Genomic DNA, 26,963 nt, shown 5'->3' with positions numbered 1-26,963 from the left:
GGGATGCGCTGGGCAGGCGCTGGGGCATCCTCTGGCATACGGTGAGGGGGGCGCAGCAGACCACGGCCATCCAGTTCACCTTTAGGCCAGAGCCAGCCCAGACCTTCTTTAACGAAACCTTTTCATTAAAGAGACAGAAATGCCAAAACCACACTTGAACTGTGGAAATCTGGAGTTTATGCTGTACAGAGAGGCTGTTCGTTTGGGTATTCTAACTCTGAAAGCTGTTGGGAAAAGCTTTGAAGATATTAGAATATTTGATTTTCCTTTAGGTTTTTTTAATCTCTTTTAAATTTTTTGAATTTTTGAATTTAAATTTTTGAACTTGATTTTTTTTAATCAAAAATGTTTTTTAAAAAATAATTTTCAAGTTGGGGATGACTTTTCTTGGTAAAATGTAGGCTACTGGGGACAGACACAAGAAGTGGTCCAAGTGAAGACAAGAGGTGCTCACTGCCTCTGGACTGTCATTACCTTGTTTGCTGCTTTCAGGGACCAGGAAAAAAAGTCAAAATGTTGAATATCTTCACGAGGCAGGAAAACCCACTCCCTGCAGTCGATAGTTCTGAGTACACCTCAGCATACAACAGCAGCTGCTGGGTCCACAGGGCTCGGCCACAGACAAGGGGAATCGGACCCTGCATGAGATGGGGACCCCAAAAAGGGCTACAGAGGCAGAAGGACCCAACCACCCACCTGGACAAGGGCTCAGTCCCTCCACCAGCGTGGAGAAGCATCTCCCTGGACCCCAGGTTTCAGAAGCAGGGGAAGGCGGCCTGTGCTGGCCCCCACAGGACGGGGTCTGCTGCCGGGCAAAATGAGATCTCAAAGACAAGACCACAACATACTTAACACGAAAACCGATGGGCATATTGAAAGAAGTTTTGTGCCTGGTCACACCTTCTCTTTATACGGAGATCAAAGGATAAAGGTGAGAACTGGCATCCCTCTGTCCCAGACGACAACAAGGAGGGCACAGGGACTTTGCTGAAACCAGCCCCAAATGCACACCTCTCCCCATCTGCACTTCCACAGCTCATAACGCAACATGGGGAGAGGCAACACGGCAGACAATTACTGCATGGGAACTGATGAAGAAGTGTGAGGGAAGCCAAGCCAGCTTCCACGGGCTCTGGAAGGAAAACTCTGCAGGGAAATGCAGCCTGGAAGCAGGGATCCACAAGGGTGTACACGGGACAGAGACGTGCACAGGCTTCTCCTCCAGCTCTGGTCATACCACTGGTGTCAATTATACCGATTTGCAGTTTTCACTGTTTCAAAAAAGGATTCATTCGCTGCACATCAACTGCTCTGCTTGGCAATCTGCGTTAGTTTGGAAATGACATCAAGTGTTGCCTTCAAAGGCAAAAAACCCCATGTGTCTACTTATCTGAGAGACCAGTTAGCCTCCTCCTGTCAAACAGACATGTTAAAAAGGGAGAGAAAAGAAATCTCACATAAAAATAATGGGCTTACCACCACGGCAGGTCTTAGCCTTGAAAATATTTTTCAGACAAGTGCAGTTCATTGTGCAGTGTATTTTACAAGCAGCAATGAAATGATACTTTGCTTTAAAATAGGAATCATAAAAACAACTTCAAATAGTTCAGAACTTAAATAAACGCAAAAGAAACCAAAACTAAAAGCGACAAAAAAACCCCAAACAAACCCAAAACCAAAAAACTCCCCAAATAAAATGCCTCTTCCTGCTAAAAAGCAGAAAGTGCCAATCTGGCTGTTTTTCTGCTGCCATGTAACATGCTTCTGCATTTCATATCCCGTTGCATCTCAGGTCTGAACAGCCCTTACACACCTCACAACCACGGCCAAATTAAAGACGGGGTTTTTTTTCATCCCATTATTTCTAAAATGTACTCCAGCTAGCACACTACATGCAATGAATGAAAAAAAACTAGGAGAATTAAACCACGCAATGAAACAGCTTTCTGACGAATAAAGCTATGGAAATTTTAGGCTCCATTTACTTCTCAATCTAATTTTGCCCTCCAATGCACATTATGTCTGAAATGGGATCTCATGTGGTTTGATCAGTGCTCTTAACGCATGCAGAAGCAACATATTCCCTTTATTGTTGTTTCCTTTCTGCAGCACAGCAATACTTCTAGTAAGAGCAGCACAGCAGGCTCTGTGAGACTGTCTCTACTGTAATCACTATGCTGCTGGAAAGCTGCAAGATGACCAAGAAGATCTGCAGCTCAAAAAGTTTGTGGTCCGAGGGATCTCTGTCCTTGCAAATTCAGGGCTAGCTGTTCAATGCGCTACCAAAATAGCAAGTGGAACTGAGTTATCACAAGAAGTTTAAATGAAGTATTTTTCCCTTTTGTTTCTTTTCCAGTGATTGGATTTTTGCATACGCCCAGAAGCTATTTTCTAGCCTTTTTTTTGCAACCAAGAGGACTAGAAAACTAGGACCAGTTTATGAAGAACGACAGACTCCTCTAGCTGTAACAGGGGTCCAGCCACTGGAGCGACAAGAAAAAAATGCTAGTAGCTACAGGATGAAAACAAGGGCATTGGTAGCATTTCATTGTGGAGCCATGGATGCTCCTGAAAACTAATGTATGGGGAGAGGTGGCTGGCCTCTAACTTAGCCCTCTTCAAGAAATGAAAACCCAGCACGTTTTCACATTAAGCCCATTTAGCAAGTATTTAGCAGTGAACAAAAAAGGACACGCACGTCAGAGCCAGCCCTGAGCCCTGAGGAGGCTGGGGGGTCCCACATACCTCGTGTCCTCCAGTTTAATGCTTGGGTCAAAAGCCTTTGCTCAGGCCAGGAGCTGCCCCGAGGATGGCAGAGCTGCTCACAAGGGACAGCATCCTTTAGGGCGAGGACCTGCCAGATTTACTTCGGAGACCTGGCCAGAAGACCCTGCTGTCCATAGGCAATTCAGGTGGAACAGCACACGGGCAGCTCCCTTACCCACTACTGGGCAGTGCAGCCAACAGCCATCTCCAGAACCTTCCCTGGCACCTCAGTAGTGCTTCAGGAAAGGCACGGTGACAGCATCTCCACCAGCATCTGCTGCCACTGCCGCTCCCTGAGGAGCAGGACAGTGGTGGCCACCGCTGCCTGCTGCCACCTGGTACTGCCCCCACCGGCAGCAGGGCTGCTGCTACCTGGGGGATGCCAGGCTGTGACATGAGCCACCTGCCCGAAACAAGCCAGCTGGTACCCATGCTCCAGAGCATCCCCAGTGGCAGCAGGCAGGGCAGCCCACCTCCTCTGGCCAGCCCAGGTCCAAGGGCTGTGCGTGGGGCTCCGTAGACAGTCCCAGAAGCCGGGCAAGCCTTTGCTGGTGGTCTGCAGAGCCCTGGGTCCTTGTCATGACCCACTGGGCTGGGGCAGTACTGCGGGGGAAGGGGCTCTGTGCTCCCCAGCCTGGCACGGGAGAGTAGGCCAGTGGTCCAGCAGCAGCCTGGATGAACCCAGCCAAGTGAGCAGGTGAAAGAGAAGGACACGGGTTTCCAGTCACCTTGCAAAGGACAGCAGTGACATCCACAGGGCTTTTGGGAGCAGTAAGAGCAGGAGAAACCCAGGAGCTATGCCTCAGTGCAAATCCTGCTTGCCCCAGGCCAGACCCTTGAAACCAACGCCCACCCCGCAGACGGGTGATGTGCTGGCAGGTCTCATCATTGCTCGGGGCCATGGCACATCCAGCCTGGCCCAGGGCACCACTGCAGCTGGGAACACCCGATGGCAGCAGGATACTGGGGACTGCCAAAGCTCAGCGAGATGCCAGACAAGCCACGGCTTCACTGTCGCATCCGTTGCCAGACAGACAGACACTTCTCGGTGCCCGGGAGCCCTGCGAGCGCTGACACAGCAGGCACAACCCTGTTAGCTCAGCAGCACATCCAGGAATGGGAAGAAGGGAGTATATTGCTAATCAGTTATTTGGCTTGATAGATAAGCACAGAGGGGGAAAAAAACCCCACCCAAACAACAGCTTTCACGGGCCTGTTTTGCAGAGTGGTTAAACCCATGCTGAAATCTTCCATCTCACAAGAATCAATATTTATGATCTGCATGTGGAATTAATCTGAGATGGAGACATTTCCAATCTAAGGATCATTGCTAATGTCATCAGCAGTTTTCTGCTCCTCACAAGAGAAATATTTACACCCTAGATTTTAACATCTTAATTAGGGCTCAACAAAGTCCAGATCAACAACACAAGTGTGTTTTTTTCTGATATTTCAATAACACTATTTTTATCCTGGAATAAGATGGAAAGATGAAATCAGGCATTTTACCTGGATACTGTGATTGAAGAAGTGAAGCTGTGGAAATGACATACTTGCGTTGCAGTATTTTCCCATCAAAATATTTCTAATTTTTAAAATCGCAGTATTTTATTCTCTTTAGTTGAAAGAACCTGGCACACCTCATTTGAAATGGCTTTAAGACACAATTGATTTTTCATCTGCCCTGTGAAGCAGCAGGACCGAGTTCATACTCCCAAGTCCCACGTCCTTCCTTAGCTGCCCGGTGGGTAGATAGCATCTCCCGTAAATGTAGCCAGATGTGTAGCTCAACTGACGCACCAGGTAGTTCAGAAAACGATAAGCGTACAGATTACTTTACGGAAAGTGTCGTCCAGTGAGTTCTGACCAGAGGACAGAATGAGATGTGGAACTGGATCTTGCTCCCAAGTCCCAGTGGGAGATTCCCCTCCTGCCACGTTGAAGCAGGACCAGAGCAGCCCCACCAGCGCTGGCCCCCCAGACCGGGGGATGCTGCAGTGGTGCCCCGGGCTGGGCTGTTGGGCATCTCCACCCGCCATGAGAGCCGGGGGCTGCACAGCCTGCCTGTCCCTAGGTGAGATGCTCAGGGTTTGCCCAGCCCTCGGCCATCACCCTCCAACGTGGCAGCTCCAGGTTCACCTTTCCTCCCTGCCTGCTCCCCTCCCAGAAGCACCACTGAGGGCAGCAAGCGGGGAGACAAAAGCAAGGTGGGAGAGTGGCCGGAGGAGGTCTCTGGCCGACAGCGCCCGTCACGGCGTCAGGATTTATAACTGTATTAAATGGTGTGACAGTCGGCCACAATAAATCAGCTCCCCTTCTTCCCAAATCACAGACAATAAAAGCTTTGGCAGTGAAAGTCATTCATCATCATAAAGGCTTGAGACGTTCCAGCCATCAATTTCACTCACATCCTTAATACACTGGAGAGGAGTGGTAGAGTTTTAGGGGGCGGGGAAAGAGAGGGAGAAAAGAAAGGGAAAAATAATTAAAAGAAAACACGAAGAAAGATTGGACAGGAATAATTACAAAGGTCAGAGAAAAGAGTCCCTTCAGGACAGTGCTTCTGATGATGGGGCAAAGCTGCCTGGCTCTCCACAGGGCATGTGTGATGCTGAGCGAAGCTGCAGGGCATCCCCACCACCCCAAGGGGTCCACAGGGGAGGAGAAGCCAGGACCATGTCCTGGAAGGGTGACCGAGTGCTATGCTACCCCTTTCCAGCCCCCTGCATGGTCCCACCACCAGTCCCCGCTGCCTACAACCGAGGTGCCGGGTCCAGAGCCGGGCCAGAGGAAGGGTGGGGAGTGCCGGGGTCTGACGCTGCCCTGTAGCACCGTCTCGCAGCAGTGATGGTGCCTTCCCTGCCACAAGGGCTGCAGGTTCATCGTGCATTCCCACAGCAGGATGGGGCTGGTGTGCAGCCCCCCACACATACACACACCCCACACACACACACCCTGAGGTCTGCTGCAGCCAGGGGACCTCTCAGAGTAGCTGAAGAAAGGGAGCACTTCAATGAGGGTCTACGGGCAACACCTTGCAGATGAAAGCAGAGAGGTAACCCTGCTGTCTATGAACCCTCAGATGATGCGACGCACCAGAGCATTGGCTTTGCATCACTCCAAGGGGCCAAGCACAGAGACAGGCACCACTGCCCACCACAGGGAACTGAGCGGCTGGGGAGGCAGCTCCCCCGGGGAATGGGTGATGGGTCCATTTCCAGAAGCGGATGAGCCCACTGGTGGACGGAGATGAAAGGCAGCGCAGTGCTCAGCACAGGCATACCTGTCAGGGCTCACAGGGCCACCTCCTGCTCCTCAGAGTCCACACCACGCTCAAAGACACCGATGAGGCCACCGCTGCTGCAGTACCAAAGCCATCACTCATAACACAGCCAAGGAGCATCACAGAGTTAGTTCATCCATGTCACAGAAGGGCCCACCAATATCCCGCTCTTATCTTAAGAACTTTACAGGGGCACACAGCGATAGGACAAGGGCTAATGGTTTTAAATGACAAGAGGACTGATGTAGATTAGATATCAGGAAGAAATTCTTTACTGTGAGGGCGGTGAGGCGCTGGCCCAGGCTGCCCGGAGCAGCTGTGGGTGCCCCATCCCTGGGGGGGCTCAAGGCCAGGCTGGACGACGGGGCTGGGGGCAGCCTGGGCTGGGGGGGGGTGTCCCTGCCCGTGGCAGAGGGACTGGAACTAGATGGTCTTTAAGGTCCCTTCAAACCCATACCATCCTGTGATTCTATGAACTTAAAAAGATTCCCTCATTAAAACCTGGGCTGGTGAGACCTGCAGATGGTAAACACCCAGTACAAAACACGGCCAAAATGTGTCTCCTGAGCAGTGAGCTGCACAAAGCCGCCTGCAGCAGAGCATCCCCAAGCCTGTTAAGCAGCAATGAACTCTTACACAATGGACAACAGTGTGCCTGGCCGTGAGGTGGTGATCCCACCTCTGCACACCTCTGCAAGACTGACGAGCCTCTTGCAGCCTTGTGCATCCTCACAGCAAGAGGCCACGGCAGCAGCCAGCACCCCCCATGCACTGGGGAAAGCAGCTGGGCTTGGCGATGCTGAGGTGGTTGCACAAATGTTTGACTCCAGAGTGAACACGGGCTACTCCAGGGGGGATGAAACCATGGAGATGCTCTGGGGCAGGACACGGGAGGTGCGTGGAGCATCTTCTGGTGTGACCTCCACAGCCATAGGCAAGGGCATGCAGAGCAGAAGTACGGCTCTGCACCCCTGCACCCCACGCGTGTATGTATGGTGTGTGACATACGTGACACTCGTCCCACGCATCCCTGGCACACAGTTTATCACCAGTGACCGCTGGTTCACGTGTGTCTGCCCCTCGCTTGCTGGGGAGCGGCCAGTGCAGCTCCACAGGGAGAGATCGGCAGGGCAACACTGGGCAATGCTCCTCAGCCAGCTCAGGGTCCGGGTGAAGCTCTGCCACCCGGGCTAGGCTGGGTGAAGTCCTAGCTTCACTTTGTTCTGATCCAGTGCCTGTCTCGCAAGCTTGGGTGACCACCATGGGACCAAGCCAGGTCAGGCAGCACAGGGCACGATTTTGCTCCGCAGCAAACTGCTACCACACCTGTTCAAGTCTACATCAGTGCCTAGGAACAGTTTGTGTCCATATTCCATCCTGATTACAATACTACTAAGGACAGAAGGAGCAGAAGCAAGCCCTCTGTTCAGCACCAAGAAACAGATCTGCTGACAAAGGGAGCCTCATCCACATCCCCCAACCTCCCACACTTCTCTTACAGACTTTGCAATTATTGCAACTGCAGCAGCATCTGATGGCTTCCCACCTGAAACTTCCAAACCCTTCATTCACCTGAAGATCCTCAAGCCCCGATGGTCCAGGACCAGCCTTCCCACAGAGGATGCTCACCTCTGGGGAGGCCACCAAGTCTGGATCCACAGCTACCAGAAATGAAATCTGCTGGGTAGGGGATAACCCACATATATCCCCCCCTCTCTAGAGCGACACTGCTGATGCACAAGCCTTATTTTAGGAGTTAGCTCAGAAAAGATATATTGTCCTCACAGGGCTGAGCTCAAAGAATTTAAATTGTTGCAAAGAATGTAGGATGAAAAGAAGAAAAACTCCAGTGGGACACGGATCCTCCTTTCATGCCCTCACTGTATTCACTTTTCAGCCGTACCTACGGAAAAATCACAAGTCAGGTGTCAAGTCCCTGGCAGCACAGGCAGTCCCTGTCCCTGCTGATTCTCGTGGGATTTCCACAAGTGATATTCCTCACTGTTGGTAGATGTGCCAGTTTCATCAAGCAGCTCAAAACCAGGCACCCTGTACTCTGAAGAAATGCCAGTGACATTTTCTTTTTTCCACTGCATTTTGCTTTATGCATTTTCTGTTGCTTTTTTTTTTATTACAGTTCAACATTTTTACGAGAGATTACTTCAAAACCTGAAATTCACACATTTTTGGCCCCATGTAATACGAAGTCATAAAGAAACAATGGTCCACTATAAAAAAAGGTCCAAATGGGTTTATAAAATCTCTATTCATAGATTACACAGTGTTTTCCAGGGCCAGAACCACAGGAAGAGCTCTTTCAACACAGAGAGTAGGAAAAATGAGCAAGAGCTTTCCTTCCTCCCCTGCAACAGAAGACATTCCCCTTCTCCCAAAACATGCTGCAACATCACTAAAACATCCGGACCCTTTGGCTTCCTCTCCCCTTGCTCAGCGATGGGCACTTTTGCCAGTTCCTGACTGGGAACAGCAAGGAGCTGTCGGTGGCATGGATCCTGGAGATCACGGCACGAAGTTGGGGAGCCTGCCTCCTTGAGGGCCCCTCCTCGGAGCCAAGCCTTTCAGGAAGCTGCTCAGCACCTGGAGGTAGCATCACCCACCAGGCTTGCTGTTCATGCAGTTTTGGACACTTTATATTTTGCAGCTTTTCTTTCTTGAGTCTACCCAAGTTTCTCTTCTGAGATTTCCAAAAAAAGAAAAGGCACGATTTCTAAGTGACAGTTTGACAGTGGGAGCTGATAGCAGACAGCAAGAATCCTCGTGGCACGCTCTCCATCACCTGGCAGTGCACACAGCCCCCAAATTGTCTCTGGTTTACTATTCCCTCTGCTCACTTCCCAAACTGCCCCTCTGACAATTCAGAATCTCCCAGCTGGTTTGGTATCAGATGAGAAGTGACTCATATTTGGCCAGCTAAGGTGACCTATCATCGGTGGTGCAGCAAGTTTGGAGGTATCTTCAACCACTGTCATCAAACCAATTACCTCATCCTACAAACGGTATGTATCTGTAGCCTGACTCAGACTGCCACTAGGTTTTATTTTTGCTCGTGCATATGCACAGAAACCAACACATTGCTCTGCCCACCTGGAAATATCATTCTGGTGGCTTGCGCAGACACTCTCAGATGTTTTGCTGTTGTTGCAGGCCAAAAAAAAATAATAATCTGGAAGCATTTATGCTAACTGGAGTGGTTCGCTTTCTCTTTTTTTTCTTTTTTCTTTTTTTTCTTCTTAATTTCCTATTTGGAAATCTATGACAGATTTACAGCATTTCTCTGGCAAGGAAAAATGCTGCCTGTGGCCTGAATTGGCCATTAACGCCCTAAAAAGCAGCAAGGCAATGAGGCGGCGAGCCACCCCGCCGGCTCCGTGCACCCAAAGCCCTGGCTGCCGCGGTGGTGGCGGCACAGCTGTGGGTGAGTATCCCCAGGACCCACACACACCAGTGGGAGATGCCGCGGGTGGAGCTGGCAGGGCATTATCTACCCACCTGTGCTCAGTGGGTTTGATGTCCAGATCTTATTTGAGTGTTTCAGAGGGGGTGAGCACCAGACGAGGCTGCTCGGTGTGTTTGCACAGCAAGCCCCAGCCCCACCGCAATCAGGACCAGCACGGGGGTACCAGAACCCTCTTGTCTTAATCCTCCTGCCATGGCTGCTCGATTTGAAATTGTATTTATTATCCACACCACAGTGGTATTAGGGGCAGGGGGAAACAGATTTAATTAATTAGAGATAGCAAAATCCTTAAGTAAAAGATGCTATGTAAATGCAAATTGTTATTATACATGCTTTGCACCAAAACATGTTTACCATAGTTAAATTCAACATTTAAATCCACAGCCAAACTCCCAACAGAGTCAGGCTGTACATCATCAAAAGAGGCAGTTAATAGCTTGGGTCTTAGTGGGGTACAAGTGGCCTCGTTTGCTTTCTCAAATGCGCTTGTTCTTTTTTAATGGCAAGATAAGAATTCATAAAAATGGAAAAATTCAATGGTGTTTTCAGTTAGACTCTGTCCTATCATTAAAAATGACACTTTTGTTTTTCAGATTGGCTGCCTTTCCACGGGAGTTTATGTGGCCTTTTTTCAAGTCTTTAACATGACAGGCCCTATGGGGAGTGACGAATAGATTATTGGAAAATGCATCTGCACTTTTATCTATTAAATGTAGAGACTAAGCTGTAAATCTAGCATTATGCTGCACTAGAAACCAGCCATCTACCAACACCAATTTGCACTTCAAAACAGACCCACAGAAATTAAAAGTATAATTTGGTGATAATGTTTAAACACTGAACAACATTTCCACGTAAAGAGATTATATGACCAAAACATAACGGCCTCAGAAGACCTTTTGTTATTGCTATTATGATTAGCCAACAAAAAATTTAACAAAGCATTTTTCCAGAAGAAAAAGCAATTCCAACAAAACCAAACCCTTTCTTTACTTTCTTCAAGACTGTGTGGATTTTATGGAAAAAAAGAGGGGGAAAAAGGAAGAAAAAAGGAAGAAGGAATTCTGAAAATGTTACATTACTCTCTATTTCAGACAGTTCGAACAGGTAGTATACACTGTTCACTTTGAAACTACTTTTCATTAAAAAATTGCAAATACTGTTTACTTGGAAACAAAAATAATCAAAATCCTTTCATTCAGCCAGTGAAAACACAGCTGTAAAACTGTTGCTGACCCATATTTCAGCAAACATCACCCGGATAATGATTCCCTCCAGGACTTTCATGCAACCCTCCTTCCCCTCTGTGGGGCAGGTCCATCCCACCCATGCAGGTCTGTCTGGCTTAAGCTAAGTGCTCGTTGCTCCCTCAACAGTCCCTGGAAAGAAACAGGTACCCTCTGATGCAGATCCCTAACTTTATACCCAAAAATGCATGGAATAAGTCATGTCCTGCAGGTGCACTCTCCTTTCCACCTGGAGATCTTGCTGGGATGACCAGCCACTGACCTCATAAAATGGTGAGGAATCGGTGAAGAGAGTCCACTGCCACAACATTCTGAAAATGCAAAGTAGCAAATGCATTTAAGGGTCAAATCGAGTTTCCTAATGAAACCAGGTTCTTTCGTTGTGGTCAGCAAGACCTGGAACTTCACAACAATAAACAAACCACAACTGCAGAATCAACCAGATGGCTTCATTTTTTAATATTTTTTTCCCTATGTATATACACTATATATATATATACAGCAAGAATACATATATATATATATATACACAGCAATAAACAAATAAAATAAACATCCTCTTTTTCCCCCAGGAATCGCCAATGGCAGATTTCACAATGCATTTCCCAGCATTATTAAGACACTTTTGGACTTCAGATGAAAGAAACATTGACCCTGTACTACATTTCTTCATCTCTAAAATAGCTGTCTTCACAATGAACATCAGGCATGCAAGTAAAAGTGAAAAGTCCTGTTTCACTGCACATTCCTCAAAGGCATGTACTGGGAATCTTATCTTTGCTCCTGAGCTTCAGGTTATTGTTTCTACTGCACACAGAAAAGTACTTGGCTGTCTCAGATCATCATCAAAACTGGTCCATGAAAGGCAGATCAAACAAGGCCTAAGCCGAAAGAAGCAGCCCTTTCTTAGCTCCTTCCAGCACCAGAAGAGCACTGCTTATCAGTTAAACATCTGCCTTCAGCTTGGCAATAACAAAGAGAAGGTAAAACTTCGAAAGAAGCGGTGACTTGGTTTTGAACTGGGACGAGCACCCAAGAATCCTGCCAAGCCACGGCTGAGGAGGGCAGCATCTTCCCTCAGGATCTACGTGGACCTTCACCAAAGGGTTCAGCCCATGACAGTTTCCCACCTTAACTATCCACATTGATTTAAATACTCTACCTAGACACACACACACACCTCACCACACACCACGCCTGCAGCTTCTTACTAAGACTAAACTCTTGGTTTCCCTAGCGCGCCGCTCAGACACTTAATATCCAAAGCCACAAAAATAAATAGGCCAGATTCCAAGCTGCGTAAACAGCGCCGATCGCCCCTCTTCTCCTGACACTCTCTCAGCCATTCCCAGAGGGACACAGCCTTTACCGCGTTCATCAGCGAGATCCAGTCAGGTCAAGGATCCCAGGGAAAGCTTTCACGAGCTGGTATATTTGCTGGGTGGGTAGAGAGTCAGGGATGAGGAAGAACAGGGGAAAAAAAAAAAAAAAAAAAAGAGGGCAGGGGGAGGGGGGGGGAAACAATGACCAAAAATCCCAAACGAAACGAAACCAGCAAAATATCCATCCTTTCTTCCATGTTTTGTGGTATCTAAAGAATATTCTGTTAAACACATGCACAGATAGAGCAAAATAAATGGACGAGAAACTTTCCTCCCCCACCTACTCCACTTTCAGGCACATCCCACTACAGGCAGACCCTCAGAAGGTACCAGTGGTCCCAGCTCCATAGACTGCAGACGGTCTAGAACCACCTGGGCACAATGCCACCAAAGAAACGATGACACGCAGCTCCTACCCAGCAATATGGAAGCACCGTGCCTCTCACAGAAAGAGTTTCTGAGGTTAGAAAGCAGCTCTGGAGTTCATCTAGTCCAACGCTCTTGCTCAGAGCAGGGTCACCAGGACCATGTCAAATCAGGTTTTGCACATCTCCAAGGATGGATGCTCCACAGCCTCTCCGAGCAACCTGTGCCAGTGTTTGACCACCCTCACGGAAGAAAGGTTTCTTCTCATGTGTAAGAGGAGTTTTCCATGTTTCAGTTTGCGCCTGTGGCCTTCTGCCCAGTCACTGTGCACCATCAAGAAGAGTTTGCTTCCATTTGCTTTGCTCGCCCTCCATCACATATCGATGCACATGGAAGGCTCCCTCTGTGAACCTCCCCTTCCTAAGTCCAAACACTCCAAACCCTCGCGGGGCACGCCATCACCACTTCCAAGCATGCATACGAAGTTTCTGGCCCCCTTCCCTGCATCCTTCTGCACAAACTGCTGCATCTGCCAGCTGCTCCCACTCTTGCTTTCTGTTCGGTGCACTCCAGTCCTGCCCCTTGCAAAAGACCCCTCCTTAGCATCAGCTCAAAAAGGCCTTGACCCTGCCTAATCGAGGACTGCAAGGACTGCAGTGCCACCATCTCAGGCTTAGCTTCGGAAGTGACCAACAATATCTGCCATTCAACAAAACCCGGCGAAACAGCAGCTCACAAATAGCAGTCACAGCACAACGGAAGGAACGAAGCAGGATGATGTCAGGAAACAGACTGAGCACTCCTAAGAAAAAACGTGCTGAGAGGCTAGCTGAGGACCGTGCGTTACAGCAGAACAGTAGCAAGAAACAGCTCATCTTTTATCTGATTTCAGCATTTTCATTTTCCTAACTTACACAAATTTGACAAAATACCATAGAATCATCAAATCATCATAGAACCATCGAGTGGTTTGGGTTGGAAGGGACCTTAAAGAGCAGCCAGATCCACCCCCGCTGCCACGGGCAAGGACATCTTCCACTAGACCAGGTTGCTCAAAGCCACATCCAGCCTGGCCTTGCACATATGTAAAATACAGAGAATACGCAGGAACATGGATGGTTAAACATACTGCTGTTGCCTGCATTAGCCAGAAACCCGTGCCTTCTGTGAAATTACTGGGCATAACACACTGCACCTAAGGTGCTGGATTCATCCACACTGAGGAAAAAGCCAATCTGATCTTTCCAGGAGTGGAGGAATCTGCTCAGCCAGACGCATTTGCCCCACTTGCTCAACGTTCAGTTCAGCCTGAAGTCTGGGATCCATTATGTCCAGTGGCTGAGCCCAGCAATGCAAGCCAGAGCAGGTAACTTAAGGTGACAGCCACTGAGAATGCCCCTCCTTCCCCATCCCTCCAGATGACAAACTGACCCTGCTCCTGGTTTCATTCTGTTTCTTCTCACCTTTTTGATGGGAATATGAAATGTGCAGGAAAAGCCAAGGCACTTGGCCCTACAGGAGCACCATCTCCAGGGCCGACCGCGTGAAGGAGCACGTAAGGTAACACACCTCGTGTGGCGTGGTTACAAGGCTGGGTGCAGAGGATGAAGAATAACCTGCCCGTATTTGGCAGAGCCTCAGCCTCTCCCTGCACGGGTGTGTAAGCTGCAAAATGCACGGCGAGTGCCCTGGCAGCAATGAGGAACAGCGGGTGAGCAAGGGATGATGGAGATGCCCCAGCATGGGAGGGGACCAGGCTCCGCCACTCCCAACACTTGCCAGAGGAACAAAAGCAAAGCCCGCTGCCAACGCTTTGCTCTGTGCCGCTTCTTTTAACAGAGCGATACAGAGTTCGCGTCAGATCACCTGCTCCGGTGAAACGTGCTTCTCTGGCTGCTGTGCAAGGCTGGCCGACAGCTGCTGCTGGCTCTGCTAATGCAAACTGACTCTGCAGCCAGCCGCAGCCAGGGCTGCCCACAGGTTTGTCAATCTGCCCTCAGCGCCGTGTCGGAGAGCCACGCAAAGGTGTCAATTTAGCACGACTTTGTCCTCTCAAAGTGATACCGACCACGCTGAAATCAGCACGCTGGAGCAGGGAAAACGCATCTGCAGGTAATTAGTAACAATCACGGGATGCTCGGAAACTGCTGACTACAGCAGCAATGAGCTGGGCACATGTCATCGGCTTGTAAATGGAGAGAGCACTTATGGACTGTGGCAGCAAACAGTAAGGGAAGGTTGTTTTCTTAAAAAGCTTAATATTTAATGTGGCACAAAAATGATGCACAGAAATCGAGTGGTTCTCTAATCAGAGGTTTAGCTGGAGCTGGTAGATGAAGCGGTACTGAAAATTGTAACTAAATTTCGCCTTAGGCGTATTCTAGCAGCGAGTACCGGCACAATTGCCAGTATTTAAGCAATTCTTTCACCTTCAAGAAATATTCCAAATGTTTTGATCTACCAGCTTGCTGAGAAATAGAAACACTTTCTACCAACAACTGCACAGAGGCTCTTTTGCATGTCGACCCTCAACATTGCTTTGCCACCCACACCAGAGCCCAGCAACAAGAACAATGGAAGACCGTGATAATAATCCACTTAAGACCTCCATTCTTACCTTTATTTGCATTAAATTCTTTTACAATCTCTCTTACAGACTTAAGGCTAACAAGATGAACTAGACTTTGGTTTCTTCGCATACGGCAGCCCAGAAAGTCTCCACAATTTCTCATAAAAAATGATTAAGCTTGAACAGCAGATACCAGCTATCAAAAGGACCTAAGTGTTCTTGGCTCCAACTTCTCTATGTCATATTTCAAGTTCTCTGCCTCTAAAAGGTTTTTCCCCCCCTACACCCACCAACAGCCCCACTCTGTCACACAACCACACGTTCACAGCTCTGCTTCACACACACCGGCAGGGTTCCTGATACAAATGACATTTCCCACCAACAAACCACTCTGGATACTACGCCTCGCTTGCCAGTGTTTTGAGCAGCTCTTGGTCTCATTACAGTGAAGCTGTTACGAAAGTGTTTATGATCTGGAATGTCAACTGAGAAGTCAAGGTCAGCCTCTGAAGCCAGTAGAGGCCGGTAGCCACCGGACACAGACATTTTGCGGAGCTTTATCCAGTCTCCCCTCACTTTGACAGTTGGAAATACACTACGTAGCATGACTGAAACAAGTCGTCCCCCAAGGCTTTCAGTCCCCAGCTCTGAGTTTGCCTGGATGCATTACGGGACAGAGTGCATGGAGTGAGGAATAGTGGAAACCTCCAAAAAGGGTGCAGAAATTAAAAGCAACCCAACTTCATGAATCTCAAGAAAAGACTGGAGTTTAAGTTGGCCATCCCTCCTCCAACTGAGGAGCAGCTCACAGAAGAAATGCTATCATGGATCTGAGAGGCTCAGGCTCCCCCCTGCCAGACAAGGGGCTGAGGTTCAGGACCTAACTCTGGCAGGACTTCTCTTATCAGTCAGTGCCTGCCCACCAAAGCTGGGCTGATACAAAGCTAACCTTCTTCCAGGTGTTGCCTTCCTTACCTACCATCTACTCCCACCCGCCCAACCCAGCGCTGGTTTAAGAACACTAAACCACTGGATTTTACCACACCTTTGGTTAGACCACAGGCAACAACACAGTTCCCAGCAGGAGGAGCGTGTGATGTGTTAGCAAATGTTTGCTGGACCTCGCACTCATAACCACTGTCATGCATCACTGCCCAGCTCCTGATTTTCAGTGATACTACAGGTGAAAAGCCTGTAGCAATATGCACTTCTTGGTTACACAGGAAAAAGGGTCAATAAATGCATCTCCTCTTCCAAATCCCCCGTCCCACCAAGGGAACAGGGTCAGAAAAGAGGCATGACTGAAAAAACGAGTTCGTTCTGGAGAGAAGTCTGTCCGGTTCTATGGCGAGAAGTGCATCACCTAGCGTGCCGTCTCTTACATGCTTTGCACATGATAAAATACGGCTTGCTGCTAAAAGTTTCCTGCCCTTGATGGTCTGCACACCCCCTCAGCTCTTAAGGAAAGCCGCGGGGTAGGAAGCATGACACGGACGTATAGTGCGTGCCCAGCACCCTGGGGCCCAGATCATGCCGGGGGCTTCTGGGCGTTCCCAGAGCACAAGCAGCACTAAAGAGTTGCTATGGGTGTTATGGAATGAAAAGTGAAGAAAACAGTCAGTGTCCTCTGAAAATACATCAAAAGGCATAGGTTTTAAAAGGGTTTTGATATTCTCGTGTAAATCTGTTTTATGAATGCAGGCGTTCGAAAACTCTACAGCAATATCAAATCAAAGATATAAATACCTACTGCCTTGAAAAACGTGTTCTGTTATAGCTCTCACCGTGTCACATTTAAGACCAATGGCAGGTTTTTTCTAGACTTGCTACTCATAAAGTCTGCTCCATGTTTTCGAAGAGCCCTAGTAAATTGAACACTTGGAACTTTTGCTAAAGTGTAGGTAGTATCACAGGGAGAACCTATGCAAAATCTATACTGAGCTCCGCAGCGTCACTTTTGTAGTCAGTTTTGCTCTAACGAATGTGATCCGGCACCTCACCAAAGTCTAAGGAAGTAGTCACGTAAGAAGCACAAGTGCTTAAACCAGCAAAAAAGAATGAGCACTGTTGCAAAACAAGAGCTCTTGGCTGAACCTCGTTTTGGCCAGATGCAGATCTTGGATATGCAGTTCTTTAGAGGAACATGGAAAGGAGGAAGCATTCAGCTTCTCAATCATCTTCTTGCCTTCCTAACTTTCACCCCAGGATAATGCAGCTCAGCAATTTCTTGCTATTTTGCCTCTCCCTCAAGACACAGCTCCCATCAGTTCCCATCCTGCACTGTGATCTGTGCATGCTCCCAGCCGGGAGAACCCCAGAAAGTGATGCCCACAGCATCCGCTTGTGCAGTCCAAGGTGCTGCTGGGCTGTGCTCATCAGCAGAGCACAAATGCCTCTGGCAGGACATCAGGTTTATCACAGGGCCACAGACTCAGATGAGCAAGAGACAAAAACCCAGAAGATGAACAAAGGGCAACAGGCCACTTGTGATGTGCTGAAGCAGCCTAGGTCTTTTGCAATGAGCAGCACTTCAGGCTTCAAAGAAAGATGCAAGGAGCTCCATAGCAAACAATTACAGAGTAATTTGCTTTAGAAAGACATTTCTTTTGAATTTTCACAGGCTGTATGGGTGGCTTATGACCCTAAACGTGTTCCTGCTTTTATATTTCTTTTAGATTCTATTTTGTGCTTTCTGTATCTATATACGTATCTATATTCCCTATCTCTGTAACTATGCTCTATCTCCCCACCTGTTATAAGCCACACATGTCCAGAAATCCCTCTTCCTGTCCATCCAGCCACCCCTAGACACCTTTCTTGTCTGTGAGCCTACCACTTGAACCATCCACCCAGTACCAGACAGGTAATTTCTCGACATCTCTGCCCTCCCACTTCAAGGTAAAAATATCTATTTCCTTATGGTTCATTCTCCGATTTCTCTTCAATAGTCTTAACATTTTGGCAAGAAGAGCCAAAGACTGACACCATGTTGGGTTACATCAATTTTCTAACATTCATTTTGAAAACTGCTCTCCTGCTAGCTGAGATTGTAAAGCTTTCAAGGTATGATAGTACTATACTAAAAACAGCATCACCTTCCCTTTTAGCAACAAAATAAACCAGTATATCCAATCTTGGGCAAAATGGAGAAAATCCAACGATGAAATCTGCACAGGTTAGACACAAGGATGGAAGTAACACATATGTGAAACCTACAGCCTTAAATTTTAAAATCCTTTTTTTCCAATTCCCACAATTCATCTGGGACACAACATCGTGATTTTCTTACCGTTTGGGTAATCTGCTTCCAAGCACTGGGGTCAGTCCCAACTAACTAGGTGAGCAAAGCATTCATCAAATTCTAGCTGTGCCCTAACTCTCACCCTATGCCTGCTAAATAAATGCAGATGATGCTGCACTCCTTGAACAAACCACCTTTGCTTTTCATTTAAACACTTGGCCTTGCTGCACAATTACAGTTCCAGAAATAGTAGAAAACACAATCATTTGTAGGAATGAAAAGCAAAAAAAAAAATTCTGGCTAGTTTGAACTGTCATAAAAACCCTATCCAGCCAAACATGCCGGGCACTTTTATGAAAAACAAGCAACAAAGCCCAAAAGCAAAGGCAGGCATTTCACTTTTTGGTTCCATGTCGGTACTCAGGACGCAAGTTTGGGGTGGAGGCACCTATCCCTTCCTGCACAAGAGGGATGGATGCTTCATCTGTCAGCTCCAAGTGAAGGCTACTAGTTTATACAAGCCATACACCTGACTTGCAACAGAGCTGTATGAGCTCACACTTAAAAAGAGTCTGTTTGAGCAAACGACTGTGCAGCTGATAGAACTCCTCCCTGAAGGGCATCACGCTGCACTAAGAACACTCGCACACTTCACACCACCTATCAGCGTTGTAAAATTGCTTACCTGCGACAATAGGATATGACTGAGGCCCAGGAACGCTCGCTCCCAAATCTGCAGAAGTAGGGCTGGTTATATTGGCCTTCATATCATCTAATCCACCAGCTAATGATGCCATGGCTGAGTATTCAGTTGCCTAGAAAAAGAAACAACAGGCATTTTAGCAATAACAAATTTGCTATTCAAGAGCTTTTGCCTGTATGAGAAAAAGTAGATGCAATGTAGTACTCAAAAATCCTTTGTTCAGTCAGCTTTAAAGGTGACACACATTTACATAGGGCTGTTAAACATTCAAAATGCTCAATAAGTGGGTCTGTGGTTAACACCAATGTTCTCAGAGAACACCAAAATGGGCTTTCTTTATAAAACCAAAGCCAAACTCATGAACAAATAACCAGGCTTTCCTTAAAGAGGAAATTTTGTAGTGCGACTGGGCGCTGTAACTGCTGAGTGCACGTTACTTGCTTGTTAGAGAAAAAATGTTTATGCCGGTTAACCTGAAACCTCCTTATTTCAGGGGTGGCACCTGAAGAGACATGCACTAATGAGCAGTTGGAAACAGGGTGTCCCATTTCCCCCCTTTTCTTGGGAATGCTGCATTTCCTCATCATTTCACAAGAAACAAAGTTCACATAAATGAGTGTTTGCTAGCATACGGATGGATTTTTAGCCAACTGTTTCTATGTCCAAATTACTTAAAACTAAAATCACCTGACTGGTTTAAGGATGCTCTCCCATCTCACATGGGAATGTTCTAATCTCATTAGCTGAAGCTACAGTAAGTGAGCACAGGTCCTCAGAAATCAGACTAGTTTTGTCCTATAACCCTGTAAAAGTCCAGGTAGATCTGGCAGTCTGCAGCAGGTGAGGCCAATCCATACATTCAAAAAGACTCCCGTATACATGGCACAAAGCTCATCTTCATTTGCCTTTTTCCATGATTTCTTATTGTCAGGATCGTTCACACAAAACTGGGAAGCTTCTTCCTTTCGAAGTTCTCCCTTCCCTGTTGCTGTTTGCGCTTTACGTTTTAATCCCTTATTTGTGAGATTGTAGTCCTGCCTGTAACAGCTGGAGGATGACGACTTCGAGTGAAGAACAGGAACAGGAACAGACAAACTGAAGAACAAGCACTCCCAGGCTGATGCCCATTGCATTTCTGCAAAGTCAATTCAGAAGCTGTGCAGACTGAAGCAATGTAGGGGAACCCCAGACTCCCTGATTTTTTTTGAGTGACCACATAAAAAACGTAACTTGTTGGGTATTTAAAGAAAGAAAAGCTGGTCTGAGTGAACACATCTTTCTCCCTCTTGCAAGTTTCTCGGAAGTGTCCGAGAACCCAGCACACAATCTGGTATTTGCCACAAGCTCAGCACTTCAGGTCAGATGTATCAGTTCGTGTCTCTGTTGCTCAGTTCTCACTCCATCAGAAGTTAATTTACGTGGATAACCCTGTATTAGCAGGCCTGTGTTCGTACACATACTTCTTCTGAAGATGCAACCTGCGAGAGGCATGAGTACACCCTGTGACCTTGAAGGATCCCCCATACAAACCTCTTGTAGATGAACACATCAAATAGATTTTGCCACTGACCAGCTGCTGGCCATGCTGTCCCTTCACCCGGCCCACAGGTCAGCACTACAGGGTCCTCTCGGTCAAAGGTTTCTCAGCCACAACCCATCTCCCCCATGCTCCTGCCTAACCTCTGCATTAAACTTGACCTATTCCTCAGCCACTCCAGCTTCTCCCCCCTCCGGTGCCCCCCATGCCTCCATGCATCCCTGGCCTTCGTGCACCCAGCCCCTTTCCTACCAGCGCTGCCTCGAAGACACGCATGCCTCTGCTCCAGCCCCACTGCTGCCCCTTGGAAAGGACAGCCCTTGGAGCATCCCTCCGCTGTGGAGGATGCCAGCAATGGTCCCAGCCTTCCTCCTTCCCACAAGTGCAACCAAAGCTCCTTCTTCTCATTCTGCGGCCTACCAAGGTGCGTTTTTCAGCCTTCCCACACCACTCCATGCTGCACCTTCCCCCTGTGCTGGGTATACACACATGCAGTGGCACCACTGGGGGTTTTTCACTCCCCCAAGCCCTGATCTGAAAGACACTGGAGGAACAGCATGGCCGCAGCCCTGCAGAGACACCCCGGACAGCTGGTGATGCACGAGTGGCATGGGATGGGACTGTAGCACGGCAAAGGAAAACGCTGCCCTTTCATGCTGCTGTTCAGTATTTCTGATGCCTGGAGAAGAGCACACACCACTCCCTGGGGAAGGATGCCTGATGTCACCTCTGCTGCTGTAAGAAAGCTGTAACCACACCGTACCCAGACTAGAAAACCTCTTTGTATCTTCCCGCAGCACCCCAATCCACCACTCCCCACAGGCAGGGTGTGAATGTGGCTTCCAGCTTACGAAGGGGCAGCTGCTCACTTGTCATTTGGGAGGGAGCATCCAGCTGTGCTGCAGGCTGGGTGACATTTGGGGCTGGCGCAGGGCGTGCACATCTGCACCCACAGTCCAAAATGGCTTTTGGGGCTGCCGCTCCTTGCAAAAATCCAGCTGGAACCAGTGCAAGCCCTTGCCTGCAAACCCCAGACATGGGAGTCTGGAGCAGGCTGCAGATGTTAAAACACCACCGCTTGCTTCCCTTCTGGGGTCCGAGGAACTGACCTAGGAGGAAGCAGGACCAGGTCTCACTTCTCAACTGCAACGAGCTGGAAGCGCTATGTCAATAAGCCATGAGCTTGGCCCTTCAAGCTCAGAGGGACCGACCCATTTCAGTAACAGAAACAAGCAGCTATCAAGGTGTAGCACACCCAACCAGGGGCCAGGATGGTGGTACCCCGTGTTCATCCATGCCACCTCGCTACCAGGAGATGAAGGCACATGCAGCGGTATGGCCCCAAAAAGCAGAACCACTTCTGCAGGCCGTAGGGACTAGAAGCGATACAGCTGCCCAGCACAGTGCGGAGGGAGGGTCCACAGCTGGGCAGCACTGCTGCAGGGCTCCAGAAGACAAGACGCATGGGAAACAGAGATTTAGGCTCCCTTCCCACTTTTCAGTCACAGTAGCTTGCTGCGAACAGGAGCTGCACCTCTTTTCCCAGAGGTTGGAATAGCGGTTTTCAGGGATTTTCCAGCTGCTTCCCTCTTCCCAAGGCAAAACTCTGCCTGCATCCCTCCGCGGAGCCACCAGTGACCAGCCACCAGCAGCCACAGCAACCACGCGCCAACCGCCAACAGTGAGGGGTGGCAGGGAGGTGAGGGCCAGCAGAAGGCACCTTCTGGCCCCCAAAGAGTGGGGAGCCAGGGGTGCAGAGCGGAAGAGTCTCTACCCCCTGAACTGACCAGTGGGCACTGTCTGCAGCCCTCCTCACCCCCGCGTCAGGACTGGGAGACCACAGCACCCCAAGAAGAAGCAGCAACCCTCGCTGGTGCCATGGGTCTGCAGCACCGGGTGTTCCCCTGCTCGCGAGGGGCACAGCGGCATCCCCTCTTCCCGCTCCCCCCAGACAGAGCTCATCCTTCCAGTCACCCCATCCAGAAGAGGGGAAGAAACCCCGGGGGGGAGGCAGCACTCATGGAGCAGCTCCTCACCTCGTGGGCCCATCGAGACCCTCCTGCCGACCCTCCCCAGAAGCCTCTCTAGCCACTCAGCAGGGGCAGCAGAAAGGGGTCTCAGATCTGGCTCCTCCACCGGTGAGCCGGCACTGCCGCCAGCGAGGAGCAGCCCGGGATGGATGGACATGGCCAGAGGTCCCTCCCCGCGCAGCGGGAAGCCTGACCTGCTGCTCAGTAGGTGAAAAAGCAAGAGTCGGGTGTTCAGTACCCTAGAAATTACCTGAAAAATGACTGCCTGCGGTTGTACCACGCACTGTCTCATCAGCATGGAGCACCACTGCCATAGCATGGAGGAGAGAAAACACAAGACACGTGAAACGAGGAATATAAAAAGGAGAGACCGAGAAGGACAAACCAAAAGGAGGGGCAAGCCAGGGTCTTGTGCGTTCCCCCTGCCCCATCCCGCTCGGCTCAGGTGGATGGGACCGGGGGGCCTGGCAGGGGGCTGGGGCTGGGCCTCCCAGCAGGCACAGCGCCTGGCGGGGGGTGGTGAGGAGAGGGGTGGTCTCTGCATGCCCATGGGCAGCAGCACACTCCCTCTCACAGGCGGCGGGGTCTGCACGGTCCTTCCCCCGCCAGCCTTCGCTGCAGGGAGCAAATGGGAAGGTTTCTGCGCTGAGTGAAGTTTCACATCCACCTCTACCACAAAACACTTTATTTCTAAATATTAACCCCTGGGGCAGGGCAGGTGATGGGCAGACGGAGGGGAAAGGAGTGCAGGAGTGTTTGGGTACCATTTGCAAACAATCTCCATGGTGTGGCAGGAGGCAGGCTCTGCCGTCTCTGGCTGCACTACAACGAAGCGAGCGGTGAGACAGCCCGTCACCGGCTTCACCCTGCGCTTTTCCTAGCAAAGATGCTTGACCATAACCTACCGAAAGGTCAACCCACCCTACATGTACAGCAATTTTCTCCTTGACATTTACCTGGAATTTTATCCCTAAGTGGCAGGCAAGATAGACGCACAGTGGGGAACAAGACCGCTCCCTGAAACAGCCTGGTCCTGGGATGCCAGTGTAGGGAACAGGGAGGTCCCACGGCCAGGGACGAGCCCTGGGCAGCACCCCAACCCAGCCAGCATGAGGCAAATCCATCCCACTCCTGCTCTGTCCCTTTTACAGAGCACAGACCCTGCACCCCTCTCGAGGGACCACACAAAGCAAAGACAGAAAAGAGTGTCTGCTGCGCTGGGCAAGCGGTCATCAAAGGGAGCCAGCTGGCGCCCACTTGGGAATCACACGTGTTGCTTTTTTTGCATCTGCTCGGTTTGCCAAATCACACCTGCAAAGCACCAGGCAGGCATGAAGTGACACCTCTTGTGCCCTCCTGCTGCTGGCACAGCCAGCCCCAGCCCCGCAGCGCTGCTCGGGATGCAGCAGCAGCGGCGGCGGCGCGACAGGGGCTCAAACCATCAGAGCAGTGTCGGGGCTCCGAGATTTGGTCTGCCTCCACACCGACCGCGTGTGCTGCCTGCCCTCCCTTCTGACAGACACAGTGCTCAGAGCGCCTTCGCTGCCAGAAGCAGCGCTTCTCCTCTTCTAAGCCAGCCGTTAACCTCAGGTCTCCGGAAAGTGCAGTGCCATCCCCCAGGTCACGACCACCAAGCCCACCGCTCGCCCCTCACGGCAGCAGCGAGCCAGACCTCGTATGTAATATCTCCAAGTCATTGTGTCGTAATACTTCAAAAATAATAAGTAAAGGCAGAAGAGGTGTGCACCAGGCAGGCTGTCCAGGGAAGCTCCCACCTCAAACTGACAAAGGGACGGAATTTGTAACATTAGCTATGGTTCAAAGAGCTTAATCCAAAGCAGCTCTAATTAATCTCCCCAGGCTTTCAGAAACCCAGCGCCACTTGCAGCTGCATGGGTACCGGTGCTGCTCTGCCTGAAATTTTATGGGAACATAAAATCCATCCTAATGCCCTCAGCCGCCTCAGATCTGGATGGGAAAGGCATCCGAAAACCTATATGTAAAAGCCACACCGCTGCCACCTGCCAGCAACCCCTCCGTTTCCTAATTTACGTGACATCCCCTGCACTGCCCACCACAGCCACTGAAACCAATTGTGCTCTGGAGTAAAAGCTATTTACACAGGTAATTGGGCCAAACCCCAGTTTCTCTTTGTTATCAGCAACATTGGACTCTTTGCTGTCTCACAGTGGCATGGAAGTTTGTTTTCGGTGGTGCAATGTTTTTTTCCTGGGCTTAAATGGAGTTCTTTCTGAATCTCCCTTTCACAAAACATGTCTGTTTTGTTGTTGTTTTTTTTTAAATTAACAGCTGTGCTTTGTTTTGGCCCAAATCCAATTAGGATTGTGCACAGCTCCAGAGATTCCTCTGAAGATAGCGGGAATTAGATAGTGCACCCTGCCATGAACACATTTACCCTCATGCTTCAGGATAACTGACCTGTTTTTGACCCAGTCTTCAGATTATCTGCATGTGGGAAACAACATGCTACATTTTACATTTCCACAGTGCGATCCGTAAGTGGACGCAGGCATCTCAGATTTTTCCAAAGGGACACCCCCCCCCCCAAATCCAATCTAAATGCCTCGAATTTACCTGTTGTTTTTCTTTTATACATATAAATAGCTGCATTTCCATTCGCTCTTTGTTTCTCATTTTCATTTTGTTCTAATATCTGCATGTAAATGTCTGAAAATAGCATCTGTAATTGAAGATTATGAAGTATAGCCAGCTCCTGACAGGCTGCTAAGGAAGATGGATTATCCTCATTTTTCTGTAAATTTTGTCAATTTTGGAATTCATAAGCTATCAACACTGATCAAAATGTGACCGCACAGCTGTGTCAAAGCAGACAGCGCGGTGGCGGCGCAGCTCCCGAGGAGGAAGGCTCTCCCCAGCCGCCCGGCCAGGGGCACGCGCTGCGGGAATCCTTCCTGGCTGCTCCACGTATCTACATTCCACCCCTCCAAAAAATAATAAATATATATATATATATATATATTCAAATAAATAAATTGAAAGTACGCAAATTCTCTGGTGCGCTGATTCACATCACAAAGCGTAATTTATTGCATGTTCTCCCTTTTTATTTATCCCTAAGTAGTAAACACGATTTCCATTCAGGGGGTTCGTTATGTTCCACTCCTACCAGGCAATCACAGCACACTTGAGGCAATTGTTTAGCCTCTTCCTCTCAATTTTCCCATTACTGGGAGTAAGTACTGTTGGGACTCTTTAATAGCCCGACTGCAGCCCATATCAATAACAGATGAGGTTTAATCGTCCAACACAAAAATTATTTAGGCTCAGTAAGGACATTCAATGTCATTTGCATAATGGCATTTCTATCCTGAGCACCTAACCCATCGCGCATAAACAAGGCCCTGGGACCATAAATAATAATAAATCATGACGTCCACGCTTCTCTTGCTGTAATAGGAGCCTCTCTTTGTAGAAATTATTTCAGCGGGAAATGGGCACTGCAATTTTAAAGACATGTGGCATTGCACAGGACAGTAAATCACACCCGTGTGCACACACACGCACACGCACGCTCCAGCGAGGCTGCCTGTGGCAAACAACAAAACCCCACGAAACAGCAGCACAGAAAAAAGCCTGCACTTGCAGCTGCAGTTGTCCTTTTTTTTTTCATTAGTAGTAGTAGTATCATTCCTTAGTCAGAGCTAGTACACCGAGAGCAACGGCTGAATAGCCTGCGTGGTATCCGGGGATGTGTACGCAGGGACAGTGGCCCCGTAAGTCTGCCCAGTCCCTGGCTGGCCGTCCCTCGCATCCGTCAGTCCCTGCACCCCTCCTGGAAGGTCTGGTGGGAAGGTAGCAGAGACACGCGGACGCTTGCAGTTGTTTTCCAACCGAGCCTCTCCCCAGCCATTGCAATCCCAGTTGCTCGGCTGAGCCAGGGCAGGCCAGCGGCCTCTCTTCCTCTGGTTTTTAAGCAGAAGCCTCCGTAGAAAATCATGGTAAGGCCATCCCAAGGGAGGTACACATCCTGGGGAGCTGAGGTGGGTTCCCAGATTTCAGCCTCACCAGGCCACCAGCAAGGACTTGGGATGACCAGAAACAGCATGATGGTGGTGAGAGCTGCCCTCTGGTTTCGACAGGATCTGCAAGTTTGTTTCATCATCCGCACATTTATCCTCAACAGCTCCTTCCCCTCTCAGCATCAATATTGTTCTGTTTCCTCCAGGCCACGGAATGAAATGACGGCGCACCCCAGCTCCCACCCACCCTGGTCAGCACTGCCGACCCCTGCATGGGCTCTTCCCCCAGTGTTTCCATGCCAGAAGCTCCCAGTTCAGTTTACTGAGGAATACAGAAACTGCACAATCCATTTTGCAGCA

General features: G+C 49.2%; 1 protein-coding gene across 7 annotated transcripts in view; it reads right to left on the bottom strand.

Annotated features, from left to right (window-relative positions):
* PAX5 (paired box 5) overlaps nt 1–26,963 on the bottom strand; it is a 132,147-nt gene that overhangs the window by 40,989 nt on the left and 64,195 nt on the right. For 6 of the 7 annotated variants that reach the window (XM_040579962.1, XM_040579965.1, XM_040579967.1 and 3 more), the window contains one exon: nt 19,018–19,147. In XM_040579962.1, coding sequence (XP_040435896.1) covers nt 19,018–19,147 — 130 coding nt within the window. Of the gene's footprint in view, nt 1–19,017; nt 19,148–22,852; nt 22,910–26,963 lie in introns of all 7 variants that reach the window. The other variant, XM_040579961.1, reaches the window with a different exon arrangement.

Source organism: Falco naumanni, chromosome Z, assembly GCF_017639655.2.
Source record: "Falco naumanni isolate bFalNau1 chromosome Z, bFalNau1.pat, whole genome shotgun sequence".
NCBI classification, from domain to species: Eukaryota; Metazoa; Chordata; class Aves; order Falconiformes; family Falconidae; genus Falco; species Falco naumanni.
Note: the sequence above shows the minus strand (reverse complement) of the source record. Positions and strands in the feature narration are given on the sequence as shown.